Genomic DNA, 19541 nt, shown 5'->3' on the forward strand with positions numbered 1-19541 from the left:
CGTTCTAAATTTATTAAAAAAGGCACCTAATAATTGCACTCATGCGATACTTTTTTGTAGTAACTTGGCATGGTACAACTTCTCAATAGTGATGGCGCTTTTCCGACGAGTTTTGGATGTCGTATACGATTGTTTTCGAAGTGGTGGGGATTCTCAGAAGCGCCGTCAAATTCAAAAAATGTTGGCAGGGAACAACACTTCCAAATACACTGAAAAAATGCATGCCCAGTTCTGAAAATTTTGTGTTTACACCAATGATTTTGGTATAAATTCTAAGCCAAAGATGCGGAGAATTGAAGTAAGGACACATTTAAGACATAATTTAAATTTGTATGTTTGCGTACTTGGTTCTAGGAAGTTCTAGGGAGCCACCGTGGTGGAATGGTTAGCATGCCCGCCTTGCATACACAAGGTCGTGGGTTCGATTCCTGCTTCGACCGAACACCAAAACGTTTTTCAGCGGTGGATTATCCCACCTCAGTAATGCTGGTGACATTTCTGAGGGTTTCAAAGCTTCTCTAAGTGGTTTCACTGGAATGTGGAACGCCGTTCGGACTCGGCTATAAAAAGGAGGTTCCTTGTCATTGAGCTTAACATGGAATCGGGCAGCACTCAGTGATAAGAGAGAAGTTCAACAATGTGGTATCACAATGGACTGAATAGTCTAAGTGAGCCTGATACATCGGGCTGCCACCTAACCTAACCTAACCTTGGTTCTAGGAAACAAATTTTATTCGGTTTTCTAGTTTTGTTAGCGACAATTTAAATTTCCAAATTCAAGCTCGACTTCAAGTAGAAATTATACTATGTTTCAAGTACAAACATCTTTAAAATAAAGTGTGGAAAAACATCTCCTATTTTAGTAGTCAATATTCAAACAAATCTAAAGATGATTTTATTAATTTTGAAGAATTTTTCAAAATTATTAAAGCCAAGTTGACCTACCTCCAACAAAATTCTATCTCATGAGTAGAGTAGTCGAATCAATGAAGTCATTTTGTCCTTATAGCTAGGACAAAACGACTTCATTGAAAAGGTTTTCGATTTTTGGACAAGAAAAAATTCTTTATGTCAGAGAAATTCATCTTCTATGTCAAAGCAATATTCGCATTCGTATTTTAAGTACATGAAATCTTCAGTTTGACGACAATATTTTTTCAGAGTACAATGTGGATTTCGCTTATGTCGAACCTTCAATCGCTGAACAATTTCATGCGTTTTTGCAGTTTTTTTTGAACCACCAGTTTTTTTTTGAACGATTTATGACTTAATACACAAACAGGGTTGAGCACGCAGACAATAGCAAATATAATACAATCACACTACTATACTTAAAATCCATCACGAACAACGTTCTTTTTACATTATCAAATTGAAAAGAAGGGAAATTTGTAGATTTTTTCGTCAGAAGTGGCAATTTCGACGAGATTGTCATTCATTTTGTCATTGAAGATAATGAAATTGATTTTTTGGATATATATTCATTAATGCCAACTTGAAGAATTCTGTAATTTACATTCTTCATTCATGATTTTAAACAGAAACCTAATCGTCTTCCAGGACTCTACAAATACGTACATATACTTTTGTGGCGTACTGCAGTATAGGCCTATAGGCGATCATAAAACAACTCTATAATAAATTACCCGTATTTATATTGTAAGTTCTTTGTTTAATGGAAATTATGGCATGCGTATAGAATTCTTAATGAATTTGGTCATAATGTTTCCATTAAAGAATATTGAAAGTATTGCGGTGTGTTTACAACATACGAATTGCCATAGTTGAGGTGATGTCTACTTGCCATTGAACTGCTAATTTTATGCATATCTCTTTAAAAGAAAGCAAATAACATTTTTTTTTTTTTGTCAAACTGCTATATATTCTCAGAATCCTTAGGAATACTTGATGGTAGGATCATGCCGCATGAATTTAGGTCGAATTTATATTTTCCAAAGAAATACCTTTTCTGTTTGCTTATATGGTACGTGATCATAAATGGACATGTCTTCGGGTAAAGTCAATGGAATTTGCACATAAAATTTATAATAATATCCAATTAAACGTTTTATACAATTAAAGCATTTGAAGAAGAAGAAGTTTTCTTTTGAATATGACACTCAGCCCGGGGAGTATATGTTATAAAGATTGCTATACCGATTTCTGCATGGATTAGGGTTTTTTTCCTGGACTTTTTCCATTCCCAGCAAAAGGGGGAATATTTTTTCGAATTTCCGGGATACCAGTCAAAGGGGATCCTGTTTCGATGTGGCATATATTTAGACATTTGAATAAATTAGAAATCGCCTAAAGCTACGGTAGTTTATGTTAATCTCTTACATCAGCCATAAATCATACTAGGTTAGGTTAGGTTAAAGTAGCAGCCCGATTAAGTTTCAGGTTCACTTAGACTATTCAGTCCATTGTGATACCACATTCAACTAAAAGTACCTATTACATATGGGAACTTCTAGTTTTAACCACTGAACCTTCTCTATTATTTTCTTTTGTTGAACCAACCAGATTGTTCCAAAAACATTAACAGGCTGCTTAGGTTAGGTTAGGTGGCAGCCCGATGTATCAGGCTCACTTAGACTATTCAGTCCATTGTGATACCACATTGGTGAACTTCTCTCTTATCACTGAGTGCTGCCCGATTCCATGTTAAGCTCAATGACAAGGGACCTCCTTTTTATAGCCGAGTCCGAACGGCGTTCCACATTGCAGTGAAACCACTTAGAGAAGCTTTGAAACCCTCAGAAATGTCACCAGCATTACTGAGGTGGGATAATCCACCGCTGAAAAACTTTTTGGTGTTCGGTCGAAGCAAGAATCGAACCCACGACCTTATGTATGCAAGGCGGGCATGCTAACCATTGCACCACGGTGGCTCCCAGGCTGCTTAAATTAACGTTTTCCAGGTTCGCCAGTAATCTAAAGCTATATGCCCCTAAAATTCGCTTACGCCTTACACAAAATGAAGTACACTTACACAAGAGGTGTTTAATTGATTCCTTTTCCTCCGCATCATGACAGCTCATACAGTAGTCATTATACTTCGCACCAATAGTTTTTGCAAATTCACATATCAGGTAGCGACCCGTTCTCAAGACGTCAGATATCACTCCTGATATCTGACGTCTTGAGAACACTAGTATATCTAGTTTGCGGTTCAAGTTTAAATGGGGCCATATTTGTTTCGTGTCGTTACAACCCATGCAATTCTCCCATCGAATATTTCCCATCATGACAGCCTTCTCACGCAGTAAGAGCTTGCAGGTAGCCAGAGACATACCAACAGATTCTAGTTCCCCTGGAATATGTAAGGTAGTTTCTAGCCTTGCTAACTCATATGCTTCGCAATTCCCTGGTATGTTCCTATGGCCAGGCACCCATATTAGGTGAATATGTACTGCTCAGCCATCTCATTGAGAGATTTGCGGCAGTCGATGGCCGTTTTCGAGTTAAGGAACACAGAGTCCAAGGATTTTATTGCAGGTTGACTGTCTGAGTATATATTAATGCCCACATTTTTTGGTACATTACTTCCCAGCCAATTCGTCACCTCTCTTATTGCTAATATTTCAGCCTGAAAAACACTTCAGTGATTAGGTAATCTTTTCGATATTCGAAGTTCCAGATCTTTAGAATATACTCCGAAACCCACTTGTCTAAATCATACTAAAAGTGTCGTCAAAAAAGTAGTGAAATGTTCTTTTTGGATGCGGAAGTTGTGCCAAATTGGCGCAGATGCGATGAATTTAAAATTGGCTTATCGTAGGACGGATGTCCACCATTTCGAATGCCGTTGCACTGAATTTGCATCACTTCTTAAATTCGGATTCGAATTCAGTGTTTTCGATGTGAATTTAAACATTTTTGTAATATTTTGCCAAATAAATAATTTTTCTAATTTTTTATGCATTCTAATGCGCTTTACAGACTATCAGTTATTCCGGACGGAATGTTGGTGTTTGTAAAGAATCTTACAGTGTGTCGGATCGATACGACTTGTCGGCGATGACTAAATAATCGGTAAATGTGTTATCGATCCCATAAACATGCAGCAGTATCGATTATGCCTTCGGACTTAACTTATAATGTGCACAATATATGGGATATGTTCGACACGAACACTGTTTTCCGGAATAACTGATAGTCTGTAAAGCGCATAACGCTTGTTTGACCTCAACTATTTTCAAAGATTCGCAATTATTCTAGATTGGATTTAGCTTTTTTCGATAAGATTTTAATTATTTGTACCATTTTATTAATTCTTACTCTGCTTTTAACTCATTTGAAACAAAAACAAGTATATACGGCCGTAAATTCTTATGTACCCTCCATCATGGATTGCGTAGAAACTTCTTCTAAACACTGCCATCCACAATCGAATTACTTGAGTTGCGGTAACGCTTGCCGATGGCAAGGTATATTAAAACCTCCTAATTCCCTCTTCTAAATTGTAAGTAAGTCCATACGTGGTATATATTAAATCAAAAATACCGATTAAATACGTATATAATTCAGTTTGACAAAGTTTTCTATAGAAATAATATTTTGAAAAAATTTTCTATAGAAATAAAATTTTAACAAAATTTTCTATACAAATAAAATTTTGACAAAAATTTCTATAGAAATAAAATTTTGACAAAATTTTCTATAGAAATGAGATTTTAACAAAATATTCTATAGAAAAAAAAATTTTAACAAAATGTTGACATAATTTTATTTCTATAGAAAATGGAAATACAATTTTGACAAAAGTTTCTATAGAAATAAAATTTTGGTAGATTATTTTTGGCTCGAGTGGCAAACATGATTATGAACCGATATGGACCAATTTTTGTGTGATTGGAGATCGGCTATATATAACCATAGACCAATATGGACCAAGTTTGGTATGGTTATTAGAGACCATATACTAACACCACGTTCCACATTTGAACCGGATCAGATGAATTTTGCTCCTCCAAGAGGCTCCGGAGGTCAAATCTGGAGAACGGTTTATATGGGGGCTATATATAATTATGGACCGTAAAGCCGGCAGAGAACTGAACTGGGTGACGCCGACGCAAACTGTATGATATTTGAGAGAAGCGCCAACAGTTTCGTCCGCTTGTGTTTTTTCGCAGTTTCGTCCGCTTGTGTTTTTATTCTCTCTGGTGTTGCTTTGAACCAGTGTTGGTGATTTTGGAATCTTCCCCCAAATATTAAGAAAAAAATCACAAAAAGAGAAAAAGAAGACACGTTTTCGTCCTCTTGTCTTTTTATTCTCTCTGATTCTATATCTCCATTCAAAATGTTTAAATGTTCTCCATTTGCAGAGTATGATTTGTTGAAAGTAAATAATTTAATTGTCAAACTTGTAAGTATAAGGAATTTAAGGAATAATGTAAGGAATATTTAACTCTCAAAATGTTTTAAGCTACTACAGTTAACATACGATTTTTTAACTTGTCTTTAACCATGTCGAATATTAGAAATGCCCTTTCATAGGAAGCATTTGAAAACGGTATCGAAAACTATGCTAATGCATACTTGCTTATATCTAGAGATTTGTGTTGATCTCACGAGTATGTTTTTCTCCAAATCCATGCAAGAATTGTTCCGTATTTGATTGAGAATTGTTTAATAAAGGGTGATACGGTCAAAATTTGGTCAAGGGAAAACGCGTGTAAATCGGTGAAATCGTTTATTTAAAACATCAAATTAAATTTCTTTTTCAAGTTCAATTAGTATAAAATTCGGGAAAAATATTCAGTTAGGCTTTCGCTTTTCCAAATCCGAATTGCCGGGCCTCACGCTTGACACCTGCCATCAGATTTTGTACAGCCACCTTGTCCACCTTCTTCGCCGCAGAAAGCGAGTTTGCCTTGAACTGCTGCTCGTCCTTAGCAGTTTTTTTGGTCTTCTTTAGGTTCCGCTTGACAATAGCCCAGTATTTCTCAATTGGGCGGAGCTCTGGCATGTTGGGAGGGTTCTTGTCCTTGGGAACCACCTGCACGTTGTTGGCGGCGTACCACTCCATGGCCTTTTTACCGTAATGGCAAGATGCCAAATCCGGCCAAAACAGTACGGAACAACCGTGTTTTTTCAGGAAAGGCAGCAGACGTTTATTCAAACACTCTTTCACGTACATTTCTTGGTTGACAGTCCCGGAAGCTACGAAAATGCTGCTTTTCAAGCCACAGGTACAGATGGCTTGCCAAAACAGATATTTCTTTGCGAACTTTGACAGTTTTATGTGCTTGAAAATATCTGCTACCTTTCCCCTTCTTTTGCCGTATAAAACTCCTGTCCCGGAAGCTGCTTGTAGTCGGCTTTGACGTAGGTATCGTCGTCCATTACCACGCAGTCAAACTTCGTCAGCATCGTCGTGTACAGCCTCCGGGATCGCGCATTGGCCGTCGTATTTTGTTTATCATCGATAGTCCGGCTCGTTTTTTGGCTCGATGCACGGTTGTAGACGATACACTCAGCTTATTTGCGGCATCTCGGAGAGAGAGGTTAGGGTTTCGCTTGAAACTACCGGCAACTCTCTTTGTCGTCTCAGCGGCTTCCGGTTTTCGATTTCCCCCCGATCCAGACTTCTTGGCTGTCGACAAACGTTCCCCAAACACTTTAATTACACTTGTAACGGTTGATTTGGCAATTTTTAGCGATTTTGCCAGCTTTGCGAGTAGCTCGGATTTTCGCGATGCGCGAGCAAAATTTTGATACGCTGCTCTTCTTGCTTGGACGGAAGTGAATTCCAAAATCAAAATAGGAGCAACATTCTACACACACTCACCTTCAAAATGAGGGGTGTTCAGGTTTTTTAAATGCAAAATTGAAAGAAATACGTCAAGTTTATATTGACCAAATTTTGACCGTATCACCCTTTATATATACTTTATGGGGTCTTGGAGAAATATTTCGATGTGTTACAAACGGAATGACAAATTTAATATACCCCCCATCCTATGGTGGAGGGTATAAAAAAGTTAAAATTACCCATTAAAATATGAAAAAAGCGATTTATAAAAAATTAATTAAAAGAACTTCCTGTGTAGTTCAAATAAAGAAAATCTTTGGGAGGACATTTTTGGAAGTGCTTTTAAAGTTGTGCCTTTGGAAAAACTTCCAAAATTGTTGGATATTGTTTTGGGAATCAATTTTTTATAAAAATAATATGTGTGAATGTAAACATATAATAATTTAGAAATTTCGGGTAAACATATATATTTGTTATATATGTCAAATTTAAATTTAAAAATAAAAAATCTTTTGGACCAATTTTGGGCCGATCGGTTGCAAAGGCAATGACAACGTGTTGAAATTAAGCGCAAAATTATTCGTTAACTATTCTTCTTCATTGATAGGATAAGACGTTTCCGAACCGCCCTCGTATTTCTAGTACGATACGATAAATTTTGATAAACTCCTTAATAAATGTTTGTGTGGGTTGAAAAATCCATTGTTTAGGATTTAAAAATAATTTACTCTTGAGTGGTTATCGTTAAAAAAACTGAAACTACTCGATTCGATGGAAATATATTTATGTTTATACTCAAATTGCGAAGTTTTTTCGAGTATACCGATAAAAATACCCCAAAATGCGATTTATCGATGAATTTGGGTATAACTCATTGTTAAACATTTGTTTTGTTTTCCCGACAAAAACTTGTTCTCTTTGCTTTTTTATTTTTTTTGAAGATTTTAGTAAGAAAAAAACTTACCTGATTTGTGTTCTTTTAGTGCTCTGTAGAGATCCGTTTCATCCAAAATCTTTTTTCGTCCTTTAAAAAATGTTGGCATAACAAAGCTGTTCCATTGAATGAAAAGAAAAACAAAAAATAATTGTTGTTAAATAATTTGTTAGTCAACAACAAAATAATTTTCAATAATTAAGAAATTTCTATTATATTTTAATTGCTCTATTGTATGATAAATATTTTTATAAATACATACATACAATTTTACATATATGTAAATACTCGTAGATATTACACTTCAGATAATAAATGTTTATACAATACATGCTATATGTATGTATGTGTAAACATGAATATGAAAATATCCGGACAATGTGTGTTCACAATTTTACCCAAAGAGTTGGATGGATAATTTGTGATAACTCAGAATAAAATCAATATGTTTGGTGTGATGAGACTTTTATTATCCGCGAAACGAATGTATTGTTAAACAATCAATTGACAACAAAAATTAATTGAGTCAATTAATTTCGTGATTGAATCAGATTTTTTTTTTGTGTATGAAATTGTTTTTTAATTTATTTATTTTTCTTTTTTTCATATTGTTTAGTTGGAGTAAGTTATCATTAAGTATGATAGCAATTTGAAATTGCTTTTTAATTTATTCTTATGTTGTTTTTTTGTTAAAAAATTGAATTAAAGTAAATTGGTTTAATGTATAACATTTTTTTGGCGATGTATTTAAAGAATCCCGAAAAATTCCCGGGATTCTATATTTTGAAATCCCGAGTCCCGGGATTTATAAAAATCGATTCCGAATGACAGCCCTAGTGTCAACCGAACACAAAAAAGATATTCACCGTAACCGACTCTTTCGCTCAGAAACCAAAATGGTCCCATATAATGCTGTATATACTTGCACTCAGAGAAGGAATATGATCACCCCAACCATGTTCCAAGAGCAAAATGTTACTTTTGCACGGAAAACATGTAGCATGTTTGCCGAAACCATGTTCTTTTCTCGGAGATTATGTATCTGATTTCGGAAAACATGTTACGTTTGACGAGAAAATAATATTTTTGCGCTGTGAAAAAGTAACGTGGTGCTCTTGAAACATTTTTGAGGTGATCATATTCCTTCTCTCGGTGTGTTGAAGTATACTAGTATGTGTGAATGCAAACATTTAATTTAGAAAATGCCTATAAACATATATGTGTTTAGAAAGATCGACCGAGAGAGTATGCTGCAAGTAAAAAAATGGAAGTAACCAATTGGCGCCTTAAAAATATATACACACAAGGATAATTTCATCAAAAGTTTTTTTTCTACCATATGTATGCATAAGGCTAAACATAACATGTTTGAAAAATACGAACAATATTTTGTTTGGACCAAGCGAAAAGTCTCATCACGATTGAGGGTGTACCATATGATACGCAAAATTTGCATTTTAAGAACATGAAATCTTTGGCTTCAGTGCATGCTCCAACCACTCTGTGATTGTATTTTTTATAAACTTATTATTTCTTTTTTATAAATAGGAAAAATAATTGAATGTAGGAAAATGTAATATCAAATGGTGTAATAAAATTCTTTGCGGATCTGCATCCATTGAAAAGTAACAACCAAACATGTGGAGCAATAGCATATTTTCATTTGACTTTAGCCTATTGACTTCCATTGAAGGCGACAGTGTCGTCTGTTATTGTTAATGGCATCAATTGCCATTGTTTTATTGTTTCGATTAATCTAAACAAATATTTTTTTTGTATGAACAAAGACACCATCTTTCTATTCATGCATAATTCTCGGTTTCTCACCCCCTACCCCTCTCTCTTTCCGTTCACCTACATATCTCTGTAAACAAACACATTTCAATTAAACACTCATTAAGTAGTAAATAAATTGAAGTGCAAACGATACACACACAACACCCGACTATTGTGGTATCCATTAACGAAAGTACATGGTACTCGTGTATGTAACAACAAACAATAAAAATTGTAATCGTCATAAATAAACAATTCAAAATATTTTTTTTTTCTACACAATGAAACTGCAAATTCTGTTGGTGTTGCAAAGTCTCACTGTTCTAATTCAATCAATTCTGGGTGAAATGTGAATGTACATACACATGAGATGTGAGGCGTGATAGGGTAAATGACCCTCCTATTGGCTTACATTTATCCACTATAAGGCTGTCACAGTTTTAAGCTGAAACCGTACGGTCATTTAAGTGATAGAATGTTTTTTTTAAGGGCCGGAAAATGTTGGGTGCAATTAAAGTAAATTACATTAGGATAGGTTATGGATGCTAGAACTTCAGAAATAGGTCTATTCGCGCCCCCAAAAAAATTTTAACTAATTTAATTTAAGAAAATTTTAAGTACAACATGTTGTCAGTGATGATTTGATACAAATTAATAAAAATTATTAAACATAAGTAATATCTATGGTTTAGAAGAAATTCGTATTCGTTTTAGCGTCACACAAAGTTAAAGATGTACACCGAAATCGGAATCATGGGATCCCGGGAAGACGGGAATAATTCCGAATCACGGTATTTTTAATTTTGAATCCCGGTATTTTTCGGCATCCAGAAAAATTAATGCCAACTTGTTTGTCACACCTCGAAATATTCTTTTTGGATCCGGAAGTCGTGCAAAATTGATACAGAAGCGATGAATTCAATATGGGCTTGTTATAGGAAGGATGTCTACCATTTCAAAAGCCGTTGCACTGAATTTGCATCACTTCTTAAGGTGTGATCCGAATTCAGTGTTTTGGATGTGAATGTGAAAAAAAATTATGATATTTTGCGAAATAAATAATTTTTATAATTTTTTATGATTTCGCAATTTTTTATGATTTCGCAATTTTTAGAATACACAAAAAAAGCTTACTTGCACGCAAGGATATTGACCTTCTCTTTAGGATTATGGCATTGATTCCGAGCCAAAGATGAGTCTTCTTTAAAATAAAGATATTTTTTATATATCATATCATATATCATATCATATACTACATGGCTGTTAAATATCATATACTACAATCACGTACCCATTTTCCACCAGATCGGATGAATTTTGCTTCTCCAAAAGGCACCGGAGGTGAAATCTGGGGATCGGTTTATATGGGGGCTATATATAATTATGGACTGATATGAACCAATTCCTGCATGGTTGTTGGATACCATATACTAACATCACGTACCAAATTTCAACCGAATCGGATGAATTTGCTCTTCCAAGTGGCTCCGGAGGTCAAATCTGGGGATCGGTTTATATGGGGGCTATATATAATTATGGACCGATTTCGACCAATTTTTGCATGGGTGTTTGAGGCCATATATTAACACCACGTATCAAATTTCAACTGTATCAGATGAATTTTGGTCTTCCAAGAGGCTCCGGAGGTCAAATCTGGTGATCGGTTTATATACATGGTAGTTAGATATCATATGCTGACACCATGTACCAAATTTCAGCTGGATCGGATGAAATTTGCTTCTCGTAGAGTCCCTGCAAGCCAGATTTGGGGGTCCATTTGCAATACCATCCGACCTACATCAATAACAACTACTTGTGCCAAGTTTCAAGTCGATAGCTTGTTTCGTTCGGAAGTTATCGTGATTTCAACAGACAGAAGACGGATGGACGGACATGCTCAGATCGACTCAGAATTTCACCACGATCCAGAATATATATACTTTATGGGGTCTTAGAGCAATATTTCGATGTGTTACAAACGGAATGGCAAAGTTAATATACCCCCATCCTATGGTGGAGGGTGTAATAAATATTTTTGTTATTTTAATTGATTTAAATGCTTTTAATTGGCTGATGGTAAATTGGCACTGGATGGCCTTCTCGTGCATTTCTGCTAATTTTAGTAAGGAGAAAAAAAAACATTTTTACTTTATTTTAAGTTTACGTTTTATTGCATTTTATGATACAATAAGTTGCTAAAATATCCTTTTATGTTAAAGGACTGGTCTTTTATTGTTTTTGTGTTGATTTATATAACATTTTTTGCAATAAAAAAACTTCACAAATGTATGAAACTTTTTTATCATTATGCGTTTTGTGCGACCTTTTTTCAGTACGCGACTTTTTCAAAATTTCCAACGGCAACACTGCAAATATTACTTTCTTTACTTTAAGGAAAATTTGCCATTGTTCAAAGACATTAAGTTTTAAGGGAGAGACGAAAATTTCCAAAATTTGTGTTTTAAATTTAAGAAAAAAATTTTTTTAATCAAATATTATAAACTAAGTTTTAAATAAAATTTCATTATTTTAAAGCAATATAATATTAATTATTAATATTTTGTTTTCCGTAATCTTTAATATCACGTAAATATGTTTTTCAGTGTAGATTTAGTTTTTTTTTGATAAAATTTAAATAATTTGTACCACCGTGGTGCAATGGTTAGCATGCCCGCCTTGCTTACACAAAGTCGTGGGTTCGATTCCTGCTACGACCGAACACCAAAAAGTTTTTCAGCGGTGGATTATCCCACCTCAGTAATGCTGGTAACATTTCTGAGGGTTTCAAAGCTTCTCTAAGTGGTTTCACTGCAATGTGGAACGCCGTTCGGACTCGGCCATAAAAAGGAGGTCCCTTGTCATTGAGCTTAACATGGAATCGGGCAGCACTCAGTGATAAGAGAGAAGTTCACCACTGTGTTATCACAATGGACTGAATAGTCTAAGTGAGCCTGATACATCGGGCTGCCACATAATCTAACCTAACCTAACCATTTTATTTCCAGGAAATCACCTCGAGTCTGTAAGATGCATGGTATTTACCCCTCACCTCACAAAAAATTCAATTTATTTTACAAAACCTCATAAATTTCGTCATAACCAGTCACAATAAAAATGCTTTTATTCAAACAAAACAAATGTGATTATCAAATATTTACAATGAATGCACAATAGAAGGCATTTGTTATTCTATATGAGTTTAAAACGAGTTTTTCCTTCTACTCCATAGAAATGGAGACTTATTATTTGCAAATTAATCACGAACACAGATTCACTTGTCGTTATGTTCCAAACAATTCTTCGAAACATAGATTTGATATCTACAAAAAAAACAATGCATATTCAGATTTTACTTCGTCATATGGCTTTTGTTTATGTTTATTTACGACAAATGACCATATTACGTAAAATAAGTATGCTCTTTTTCATTGTGATTAGTCCAAGCTGCTTTTGGAAATTCAAAACTAGATTTTGTTTATAAACAAATAAAAGTAATCGCATTATTTCAAATTATTAAAAACAGCATTATCAGAAACTAAAACAATTCTATTTAATACTTGTCCTAAGATTCAACGTGGTGTAACATCCAAAGATACATAAAAACAAGTACACTGAAAAAAAAACTTGCCGGGTTCCAAAGATTTTGTCTTTACTTTAAGGATTTTGGTATTGATTCCGAGCCAAAGGTGCGGCTTCTTAAAAATAAAGACAGTTTTTAGGAAGCAATTTCGCTTTAATTCTAGGATAAATAAAATTAAAATTAGGATACAGATCTCATTTATGGAATTTTCATTCTCTTTTTGTGATATATTAATAATGCTATTAACGTACAAATAAATGCTAATTTAAAAATCCAAATTATGACAGATACTTTAAAGTAAAAAATGTTTTCTTGATTTCAAAAACAACTTAAACGAAAGATACAAAATCCTAAAAATAAATCTTAAAGGAATTCTTACCTTAAATACTAAAGATTCAATTTTTCAGTTAACCCTTTAACTACACTGTTAGAAAAATATGTTTTTCATATGTTTCGATATAAACAAAATGTGTTTCGGGCACAATTTTTAAACACAATATATTTAAGTGCAAACATGTAATGTTCTCAAACTAACACTAAATGTTTGGAACACATATGTTAATATGTTAGAATATATTATGTTTGGGGCATGCATGTTTCATAAAAATTATATGTGTGAATGTAAACATATATAAATTTACAAATTTCGATTAAACATATATATGTTGTGATATTTTATTCAGAGAGCGAAAGAGAGAGAGAGAGAGAGAGTATAGAGAAAGAAATAGAGATAAAAAACCGGGAGGGTTGACGAAAGATATCAAATTAACACAACGAGAGAATCGAAAGAGAGCAATTTCTGTGAAACCGCTTATATGTTGTTTCGGAAACTGCTTTATGATAAGGCCAAAAATTTTATACGCTTAAGTCTAAATATTATTTAATTTAAGTCTAAATATTATTTAATTTGTGTATATTATAAAATTATTCATGTATGTTTATACTCGACCCCACGTTCTTCCTTTGTTAGAGTTTTTGAATTCCTTCCAAAATATCAAACTTTTATACCAAAACCAGTTTTTCCTTTGTTAGAGTTTTTGAATTCCTTCCAAAATATCAAACTTTTATACCAAAACCAGTTTTTTATTACAAAATTGTTATTTTTGCAATAACACCCAGAAAAAAGTGACCCCTTCTTTAAGTTAAAATGAACTCATTGTGAAGAAAGTTGAACTTCGTATAGCGCCAAAGACATTTTTATTTGTTTGAACGATGTGATTTTCGTAGAAATTAGGAATAATGCATTCCATATATTAGTTAACATTTTCCTATATTTATATACCACTATACTACAGAATGAAAAAATTTAACTAATTTGAATTCATATATGGAATGATTTTATTGAAATTTTTTCATTCATTTCGACAAATCTTACACATTTGTGGTAAAACTTTTACTTCATAATTAGAACTGCTTACCTTCGTTTTTAAATACAATTTTATTTATTTCTATAAGCAATTTTATCTTCAATAAAAGACATGTTTTATTAATATATTGAATATATTTATTAAGAATCAACAGCATCGAATCTCTTTGAAATATTAGTTTATTATTCCACTATTTCCAATTTCCGTGTGATATTATCAACTGTAAAACGCACTTTTTCTTCTTCTTGTACTTTTCACTTTTACTAAGTTGCTGCCTAACGATTTTGTCCTCCTTTTACAATTTCAATACCTACAAATATAAAAAATCATAAAACATTTTTGTTGCAAAAGGTTAGCGTCACTGAATATTACCTGATAATTGAAGATTCCAAAATGAAGACAAATGAAAGGGTTGTTATTCTGCTGGTGTTATCTTTCTTTATACACTATCACGAACATTGATAGATTTATTTAAAAAAACGAAAATTTTTCTCACTAATTTAAAATAACAAATATTTTATATATTTTATGCGATTCCAACTAAAAAAACAACCGACGCGCAAATATATCGATTACACCCACGCGCAAACACATCGATTATGATGACAGGTATCGATTACAGGTAGACAATAGAAATTTAGGAAAATGTCCTATATTCTAACAAGTGTGTTTCCTTAAGTTTTGAAAGGATTGCATACTTCTTAGTACGAATGAACTAAAATATTTTTCTATGCCAAGTGTTGTTCGTATGTATGAAAAACTTTCTATTATAAAGGAAGTCGCAATTATCATTTTATAAGAAATTTTACTAATTTTGAGGAAACTTGGTTTTAGTTCGGTTTTTGTTTATTTTTACGAATGCTTTGTTATCGGTGAATAAAATTTTCTTTTTCAGTAGTAAATTCTTATACCCAGCGAAGAAAATAGTATGAGTAAAATTCCATGCCTTATTCTAGTTAATGAACTATTCCTAACTGCTTACAGTTTAGGATTTTTTTACTGAAACGAGTAAATTTTATTATTTTTCACAAAAATTTACCTTAATGGAAATAAAATGGATAAACTATATTGATGAAAATTTTTTCCTTTAGTTTCGAAGGCACTTTTTTCTGGGTGAAAAAAATAATATTTTATCCAAAAGCTCAGTCCATTTCGTTTATATCAAGCACTGTTTCTGACTGTAAATCTGTAATAACCCACATTTCGAAGTTTCATTATAAAAATGTAATATAGTATAAATATAAATGCGTAAATTAAAAAAAAAAAACAATTGGTGTTTGGTCGGAGCAGGGATTGAACCCACGACCCTTTGCATGTACGGCAGACATGCTAACCACTGCTCCACGTTGCCAACACATGTATGTTTCTGTTAAATAATGTTATGTTTGCATGGGCTCGTGGGGGCTGCAAACTATGCTATATAAATGTAACTTATAACGATAATTGTCTTCTGGTGACTATAACAGCTACGTAGCTCAGTGGTAGTGTGTTGGCTTACAAACTGTATGGTCCTCGGTTCGATTCTCCGTCCAGGCGAAAGGTAAAATTTAAAAAATTATAAAATTGAATAATTTCTTCAACATTATTTGTATTGCAGAAAAAGGTGCCAAGAACTAAAAAATTTCGTGGAAGTGAAAATTATGTTAGGGAATGAGCACAATCTTCTTTGGGGAAAATTCTTCCAAGCATATAATATTTTTGGCTCAAAATGCTTCCAAAAATAGAATATGTTCACATAAAACAAACATATTAATGTTTCGGCAGTATCCAATAATATATGTGCTTCCTGCAAAATATGTTTGGAACATATGTTAGAGAGGCGATTTTTTTTGAGGGTGTACCGATGTCCACTTGGAAGGACATTCGAAAAATACACCAAATTCTATTTTCCCACTTAGTTTCGATTTACTTCTCGATGTTATTTTAAAGTAGATGCTTTAATCTAAATAAGCTATAAAGATTTTCCATATTGGTGAGCATTAAAATACATTTTTATAAACTTCTAAACTTTAACAATAAAAGAAAAATATGAAAATTTGAGACAATTTTTCTACTACATCAAAAAAAGTGAATTTAAAGCCAATTTAACTTTATTTGAGTTCATGGAATTATTATGTTTAACTCCAATTTTTTCCTTCAAACTAAAAATTTTTCTTTAACAAGTGAAAAAACTTAATTACGTCTAATAAATTTTCTTGAATTTGTCGAAAAAATATTTACTTATTTTAATGACATCGGCGTGATGCCAGCGTTTGTAATACTGTTTAGTTAAAATTTTCTACAAATATTTAAAATTTTCTAAAATTAACGGAATGTTTTATTCCTGGTGGGTCACTGTTTTTCTTTACTTTAATAAAATTTTAACGGAGAGATGCGAATTTCTAAAATTTACACAAGAACACCGATATATAAAAATATATAACATAAAATATGGTAAAAAAGAACATCTGCATAGCACATTTTTTTCTAAATTTTGTTTGTTTTGCGTTTTGTTGCAAAAATAGTGGTTGTATCTTAAAAGATACAGTGCGCATTAAAATAGGTTTTTGTTTACAAATAAACAATTTGATTGTAGTAGAGCATAGAGAATAGAGATATTTTTACACTATACAAAAATTTTTTACCAACGTTCCTTTTATGTTTGGTAAAAATTAATTATTCTCCAATCTGTAGGCTTTTGAATTTTCGGTCAAAATTTAATTTCAATTTTCTTCCAATTTACACAGAAGTACTATAGATTTTCTGGAAAAACCCTATTTTGCAAAACTGCGTTATGATGTTTAAAATGCAACAAACTTGATTTCTTAGAATTCGGTCAAAATTTAAAAACTTGAGAATTTTTTCTGGTTGTATCTTAAAAGATACAGTGCGCATTTAAAGGTTAAATTTAACAACAACAAAATTAACAAATATTATAAACATTCTTCTAATTAAAATCTCATTATTTAAAAGAAATTTGTCCTTAATATTGTGTAAATTGCTCATCCTAAAATTTAGGTTTCGTAATCTTTAATACCTCGTAAATATTTTTTTTTCAGTGCAGGAAACAAATTTTTATTTTTCGTTCTTTTCTACTTTTTTCTTCATGTGCTAGAAGTCATGCTAAAGTCCTCTAAAAACGTGTTAACGTCAACTTTAATTTTCTAATTCAGACTCGACTTCAATTGGAAATTATTTTAATTTAGTGTTTTGGTGAAGAAACCGAACATATTACTCACCTCTAAGGCCGGTATTAAGTTCGTATTATCTCGCTAAAATATCAATTTTTCACGGTTACTTTCCATTAATAATTCATTCTACACTCAAAAAAAAGTTTACTTGGATCCAAAGATTTTGACCTTCCCTTAAGCAGTTTGGTATTGATTCCGAGCCAAAGATGCGGCTTCTTTAAAATAAAGAAATTTTTTAGCGACGCATCTGGCTTTAAATCTAGGACCAATAAAATTAAAGTTAGGATACAGATCTCATTTATCAAATTTTCATTCTCTTTTTGGCGTGTTATTAATTAAGGTACTTATGTTACGTAGAAACAAACGCCAGTTCAAGGCAAAAAAATGTTTTCTTCATTCCAAAAAAATTTAAACCAGACGCTAAATCTGCAAAATAAGTCTTAAATAGCCTACATTTGAAGCGTTATTGTCTTAAATCTAAAGTTTCAATATTTCAGTTACTTTAAGGACAATTTCTTTAAATCAAAAATGTGTTTCTTTACTCTAAGGAAAATTAAGGTTGAATTACACACCATGCGTCAATCCGTGCGTTGATGGAAGGGTTGATTTTTTTCTGTTTGCGGCAGACTATTCGAGCTTTTGATTTCAAAGAGAAATTTCAACTCATCAATCATCGGACGCATTGTACGCATTGAACGCATGGTATGTAATTCTACCTTTAGCCTTAGTTCGAAGACATGCGACTTTAACGGAAAAATTTGTGTCCTAAATTTAATGAAAAAAATTTTGAAGCAAAGATTATAAACTTTATTTTAATTAAAATTTCATTAATTTAAAGAAATTCGTATTTAATATTTGGTGAATTTCGCTTCCTAAAATTTAGGTTGCGCAATCTTTGATATCACGTAAATATTTAAAAAAATATTTACGAAGAAAATAAAATTTTTCTATTGTTGCATTTTATCATTGCCAAACTAAAAAATAATTATAATTTTATTCTGCTCTTACAGATTTGTTTTCAATTTTAGCGGCTAAACTTAAACTTAATTTCAATTGTAAAATGTTTCATTTGATTTCCCAGCAAAAAAAGCTGTGAAAATGTTCTTTTTGGATACGGAAGTAGTGCACAATTGGCGTAGAAGCGACGCATTTAACATGGGCTTGTCATAGGATGAGTGTCCACAATTTGAACAACCGTTATACTGAATTTGCATCACTTCTTATGGTGTAATCCGAATTCAGTTTTTTGGATGTTAATTAAAAAATGTTGTGATTTGGCAAAATGCCAAATAAATATTTTTTTCCAATTTTTAATGCATTCTAAAGATTGTCTGAAACGTCTGACCTCAAATACATTCAAAAAATCCCAATTTTTCTAAAATGAAATTAGCATTTTGACAAAATTTAAAAATTTTGTATCATTTTATTAATTCTTACACTGTTTTTTATCTATTTGAAACAAAAAAGTTACAATTTCCGAGTTATAACAAATTTAAATGAAATGTAACCATTTTAACCCTTTTTGAAAGTGAAAATCATATAATACTGAGTGAGCTGTGTGGTCATTAAGGTTGCCACCAAAATGTTAACATTATGTTTTTCTTTTGATCTCTATACTTTTTCCATCATCTATCCAAACATATCCAAATCAACTTGAATAGTACTTTCCTATTTGGTTAGAGTATATAGAGATTTTTTTTTTATATTTTCCATCTACCACGAAGCTAAAAAGTTAAAATGTTATTTAAGCCGCAATATCAGCGGTTTATAGAACAGTTATCAATATCCTGGTAACTAATCCAAATACCACTCAAGCTTTTATATGAGATAGTGATATAATTTTGAGTGCTCAAATAATATGGAGTAATTAATATTTTAATGTTGTTTAATGAACATGTGCGTGACATTACACTAAGTAATTACGCCTTTTTTCTAAACTTTCCATTTAACGTTAATC

General features: G+C 32.5%; 1 protein-coding gene across 4 annotated transcripts in view; it reads right to left on the reverse strand.

The window, feature by feature from the left end:
* Positions 1-19541, reverse strand: part of LOC142221201 (putative multidrug resistance-associated protein lethal(2)03659) — a 111587-nt gene that overhangs the window by 45295 nt on the left and 46751 nt on the right. For all 4 annotated transcript variants that reach the window (XM_075290815.1, XM_075290814.1, XM_075290813.1 and 1 more), the window contains exon 3: positions 7722-7807. In XM_075290815.1, the coding sequence (XP_075146930.1) occupies positions 7722-7807 (86 nt within the window). The remainder of the gene's footprint in view (positions 1-7721; positions 7808-19541) is intronic.

This window comes from Haematobia irritans, chromosome 1 (assembly GCF_050003625.1).
Source record: "Haematobia irritans isolate KBUSLIRL chromosome 1, ASM5000362v1, whole genome shotgun sequence".
NCBI lineage: Eukaryota > Metazoa > Arthropoda > Insecta > Diptera > Muscidae > Haematobia > Haematobia irritans.